General features: G+C 34.4%; 1 protein-coding gene across 1 annotated transcript in view; it reads left to right on the forward strand.

The window, feature by feature from the left end:
- Positions 1 to 3,281: 3,281 nt before the first annotated feature.
- The window catches only part of LOC107758126 (low-density lipoprotein receptor-like), a 25,564-nt gene continuing 23,016 nt past the window's right edge, over positions 3,282 to 5,829 (forward strand). The window contains exons 1-3 of the mRNA XM_016575795.1: positions 3,282 to 3,379; positions 3,947 to 4,063; positions 4,356 to 4,482. Of these exons, the coding sequence (XP_016431281.1) occupies positions 4,040 to 4,063; positions 4,356 to 4,482 (151 nt within the window). The 5' untranslated portion in view covers positions 3,282 to 3,379; positions 3,947 to 4,039. The remainder of the gene's footprint in view (positions 3,380 to 3,946; positions 4,064 to 4,355; positions 4,483 to 5,829) is intronic.

Consider the following 5,829-nt stretch of genomic DNA (forward strand, 5'->3'; position numbering starts at 1 on the left):
TTTGACTACAACAGCTTTTTTTTTTTTTGGATGAATGTCAAAGTGAGGAATTGCTCTGTTTGTTGTCCACTTACTCGCAAAGGATCGAAGTGCATCCAGAAAAGCAAACACTGAATTGTTGGTTCAATGAGCCAACAAAAGTTTGCAAATATCCTAAAATTTCCTAACTTTGCAAGTCTAGGAATTCCTAACAAGTTTATTTTATCTGATTTGAAAGTGGCTTTTTTTTTCTTCTTTTTTTCCCCCACCCTTTGTAGAGCCTAATAGGCTGTAATATTACCTAACTTAGTGGAAATGTTGACCTCAGTTCACAACAAAATATATTTAATATTGTCCTTTATTACATATAAATATTTCATATTTTTAATATTATCCACATACATGTATTCTGCATTGTGCTAAGCATAAATACCTAAAATCTCTCTAACAGACATAACTGAAAAATAATCTGCTGTTTATGACTGTAGCTTCCTTTTGCTACTCTGTTTTCTTTAAAAATATGAGTATAACATGCCAGTTACATTAAGGTCACAAAATATATATATATATTTTTTTTTGGATCAAAGAGCCCTTTTTTGGATTAATGGATTTTTCCAAAATAGCCACAGTAAAAAAAAATGTTTGTGTGAGTGAATGAGTCAAAATAGGACACATCCTAGGACATAAAAGGTCTGTGCAGCAAAAGTAGGCAGTGAAATGTTTTGAAATGGCTCTTGGCACGGCAGAGCACCAGTTTCAATAAAAGGATACATTCTTATTAGGGCTGTCAGTCAATTAAAATTTTTTATCTAATTAATTACATGATGTTTCGATTAATTGCAAAATAAATTTGACTGTGAAAATACCCACAAAATATTATTTAAAGCTATTTTTGTGTTAAATGACAAAGTATCACGTAGACATTACAAATCGTAGCTTTAGAAAGATATTTTATTTGATTCAACATAAAATGTATTAGGCTACACAAACATTTAGGCTGCAACAGCCTAACATAAACTATGGAACATAAATGAAGATGATTTGATAAACGTATCAGTAACCTCTATTTTTTGTTCATACAATGAAAGTCATTGGTAACCAAAACAGCTTTGTACCAACAAAATACTTCAAAATACCTTCTTTTATGTTCCACAAAAGAAAGGTTTGAGTAAACAATGACAGAATTTAAATTTTTGGGGTAAACTATCCCTTTAATATTTAAAAAAAAAAAATTTTTTTTTAATTATTATTATAAATTTATTTTTTAATGAAGTGATACTCTAGTCTAAATAACACAACTAAATCTGCCAGCAGGTGGCGGTAAATGTTTTTATGAGTCATTCGATTCGTTCAAACGACTGATTCATTCAGGAATGAAATAAACGGCTCTCTTTATGAATGAGCCTTTGAATCATTGGTTCACACAATTCTTTCAAAACGCGGATTCATTTAGAAAAAAACTAAATACCGCTGTGTTGCTCGGAGGCGCAACAGTTCTGCTCATAGATACAGTGGTCAAACTGTAAAAAAATTACGGGGGGATGGTGGTCAATTTCTTTGAGGGGGGGGGTAGCTAATTTTACACAACGATCACAAAATTGGTCTAAAAAGGATTTTATTTAATTAAAAATGAGCCTTATTAAACTATTATTTATAAGTTTTTTTATTTATTTATTTAATTCTTTAATTATAAGCTCCTTCTGGGGCCTGAAATGGAGGAATTTTGGTCAGTACTACTAATTAAACAATATTTTGCTGCGTGTGTTTTTGTGCTGGCACCTTGGCTGGTTGTCATGGATAAATAAAGATGACAATAAAACCACCAGTAGGTGGCAGCAAGTGCCTGTTTTTAATAAATGACTTATTGAATCATTCAAATCAAATGATTCGTTCAAAACGACTGATTCAATTAGAAACGAAACAAGTGAATGGACCGTTGAATCACTGGCTCACATGATTCGTTCAAAAACAGATTCATTCAAGGAATGAAACTTTGCTCTACACTGTTGTATAAAATTATTAGCATATTTATGCTCGCGCACATGTGCTGATAATTCAGAAAAGACATTGTTTGTGCAATGAATATAAAAACAAAAACTTACATGGGTATTTTTTCTTTCATTGCTTGAATTATAAGGGCATTCTAACGGCATTCTAATGGGCTTCATCGCGCAGTGAATGCTTTTGGACTCTCAAGACGTGTTTTTGTTTGTTTTTTGCAAAGTTGGCGACATACTCGATAATGTCAGCTCTCCTATATATCGTCTCTCAGTCCCTCACACACATACAGCACAATGACATTATGTCAGGGGAATGTTTTTAAATTCTAATCAAGGAAAAATCATACCTTCTTTTGTCTTCTTTTTAAAGAACTTCAAAAGTTGGGCTTGAACCATTTTGCGTGAAAAATAAAGGAAACTTGCTTCAGCTTGTGCGCAGCTTGTTACAGTACCGAGTTCTGATTGGTCAATCTCTGTTATAGCTATTGTATAAAATCACATTTAAACTTGCGATAGATCGGGACAAAATCAGCACTCCTGTGAAATTGCTCTGGCTGCTAGTGTGATATCGTGTGATATGTGATATACGGAGGCATTTTTTGCACCAATATCTTGAATTTTATGGTATAACTGCATCTATGGAGTTGTTATTTGCATCATATTTGTCAGCAGTCAACTGTATCGATGTACAGGTTTGGGGGCGGGGCCAGTGCGTTAACTGCGATAAAATATTTTAATCGCGTTATTTTTTCATAACTAATTAATTAAGTTAACGCGTTAAACTGACAGTCCTAATTCTTATATAATTGTACATTTTCGCTGCTGTTCTAAAAATCTTTCTTTTCGTCGTTACAAAAAACAAGTTACGTTGCTGCTGGACTGAGCTCAGGAGCTCGAGCTCCGTTGATTGCTGTAGTGACACACAACAGCACTGAAGGCGCACTTTGTATTATTATTCTAAACCTTTCATTAACTGTACAGCAAAGGGGTTGTAATTTGCTGTTTCTTGGTAAAGGGTGAGAGAGACCTGCGATCCACATGATTTCTGTCAAAGAGCCAGGTGTGGCTGACTATAGCGAGCCAAAAGTTACCGACCTCTAAGGTTTCATCCTTATATAAATATGAAGTTGGCAAAGTTCATCTCATTTGCACTGGCTTTGGTTTATATTTTTCAGATAAGCAAATTATAATTAGTGTTGTTTTCCTCTCCTCTCTCATGTTGCCAAATATTGCAGAATGCATGTGGATTTTTTTAGGTGGGTGGAGCCTTAGACCAGACAAATTGATAGCCTACATATTTACCAGCAGTCAGATGAGTGGAAGTAAACCTTTTTTAACAGATATGGAGATCTCATTTATGCTCTTACTGGCAGTTACTTAATCCTGTCCTGTTCAAACATGTGAGTAAACAACAGATTTTAATGATCATCAGTTATCTTTTGTAAATATATCTGGTCTGGAGGACATTCTGGCTATTGATTTGCATGTGTGGATGGCACTGAACCGAAACTCCGCCGTCGAATAAATAAAAATATATATATACTTTTTATCTCACAATTTTATGCAATTGTGACCTTTTCTGTGAGATATAAACTCACAATTCTAAGAAAAAACGGCGAGATAGCCTACCTATGCTTAGAACTGCAAGAAAAAAAGTTTTGTGATGGATGGATTATGTGACAATTGATATAAAATCAAAGAATTACAAATAATTGTGTCAATAGAAATGCTCGTTTTTTTCCTGATTGATTGACTGATGTTTAGGTGCCGAATTATCGTTCTTCCGTTTCTTTATTTATAATATAAATTATACAAAGGTGGACGGACCCAGTGTCAATTATTTTATGAAAACGGCTGTTTAGTTGCTCCGCCATTTTAGCAGAACACATACAGGGAGCCGCTCTTTAAATTGACTTTTTCGAGACATGATATCCTAAGTTTTGTTTTGTTTTATTTTGTTTGATCAGCTGTCAAAACCTGCAGACCCAATCAGTTCAGCTGTGGTGACACAAAGTGTGTGCCTATGATATGGAGGTGTGATGGTGATAGTGACTGTTTGAATGGGGCAGACGAGGAAGGCTGTGGTGAATGACATTTCTTATTTCTTTAAATCTCATCTTTTCTGTTTCAAACAGCATTTTTGTCTTTGGTGCACTGCAGTTTTAAGGAGCAGTGCCGATCCTAGACTTCTGGGGGCCCTAAGCAAAACTTTGTCAGGGGGCACCTGTCTGTGAGTTCATAAAAATCCCAAAATGCTCCGCAACCCTTAAACCTATTCTTTCAGAGCAGTTTCACTGTCAACAAACAGCAGTGAGCTGAAACAGCCAGTAATACAAAAAAGAAAGAAAATTACAAACAATAGGGCATATACAATAGAAAAAATATACAAATAAAATAACCAAAGAGTTCAACTGTGGAGACAAACACAAAACATGTGTGCCTATGATATGGAGGTGTGATGGTGAAAGTGACTGTCTGAATGGTGCGGATGAGGAAGGCTGTGGTGAGTGACTTAAAAAAAAAGAGTCTATATGAACTCTGTATGGTTTTATATATCAGAATTGAACTTTTATATCTCACAATTGCCACTTTTTCTTGACAATTTTATCACTCACTAATGTAGTGTGTGTGTATAAATATGTAGATCAGGGATGGGCAACTTTGATAGTGACGAGGGCCAGCATTTTTTCTTCTTTATACCAAGGGGCCAGATTACTAATCCACGTCCACACACCTTTTACACCGTTTTACTCAATTTCCTTTTTATTGAAGGAAATTAAAGTATAACTAATGTCATTTGTTTTTAAATATTTTATTAAGTATAAAACTTGTGCAGTTAGGCTAATTCAGAAGGAAAACTTTGTTGTCAGTGGACAGAAATATTACAAGCCAATGTAAACATTTCAGTTGCATTGTCTGTAAATTTGCAACAAACAAATATACAGAGGTCCATTTTTTTATTAGTAGCCTACAGAACATTCTCAAAACAACCTAAAAGGACAGTTAAAAAGGGCTTAATTAAAAAAAATAGTTATTCTAAATGGCACCATAAAATAACCTGGTATCTGCAGGAGTTTTAAAATCAAATTTAAGACCTCTAAAGACCTTTTTAAGATCTGCACTTCACATTTCAGCCTTTAAACAATTTTCAAAAGAGTCAAAAGTATCAATTATTATATTAATTTAAACAATTATTATCAATTAATTATTATATTAAATAACATATAAATTTGTCTTTCCGTCCCCAAAGACCTCTTATAATTTAGACTTTTTGTACCATTTAAGAGTTTGCATGGCCTTAAATGTAAACAATTTAACTGAAGACGTTTTAAGGACCCGCGGAAACCCTAATAAGAACATAGTCCAGTGCAAACATTTCTGTCATGCATTTGGCAAAAAGCTTTTGTTGACTATGAATTTTAGCTTTGAAATTTGAGGCAAGTGCAATTCTGTCGTCCCCGATGTTTGTGAGCGTGAGATGTGTGATGGCGATTTAAATAAAATACAGATTTCCAAACATATGGGTATCCCCTTGAACTTGTTGAACTTGGTAAAAAGATCATCTGTTTACCATCTTGACTTGAAAATACTGTTTTCATGGTCAGTTTTTCATTTATTACTTGCTAATGTTAATGAATGTTTACATTAGTGCACGTCCTACTACTCTGAAATTAATAGGGGAGCGGCTGGAAATAGCGACCTCTCCTGGTTGGAGATAGTAATAACATCATAAACTGAAAGCAATCTTTACATGACTTGCTTTTCAAATGTTTTAAAATTGATCATCCGAGTCTAAGGGTGCTTTCACACCTGGCCCGTTGTTTCGGAACCTGGCGCGTTTCCCCCCTTA

Source organism: Sinocyclocheilus rhinocerous, unplaced genomic scaffold (genome assembly GCF_001515625.1).
Source record: "Sinocyclocheilus rhinocerous isolate Xijiao unplaced genomic scaffold, SAMN03320098_v1.1 scaffold234, whole genome shotgun sequence".
NCBI lineage: Eukaryota > Metazoa > Chordata > Actinopteri > Cypriniformes > Cyprinidae > Sinocyclocheilus > Sinocyclocheilus rhinocerous.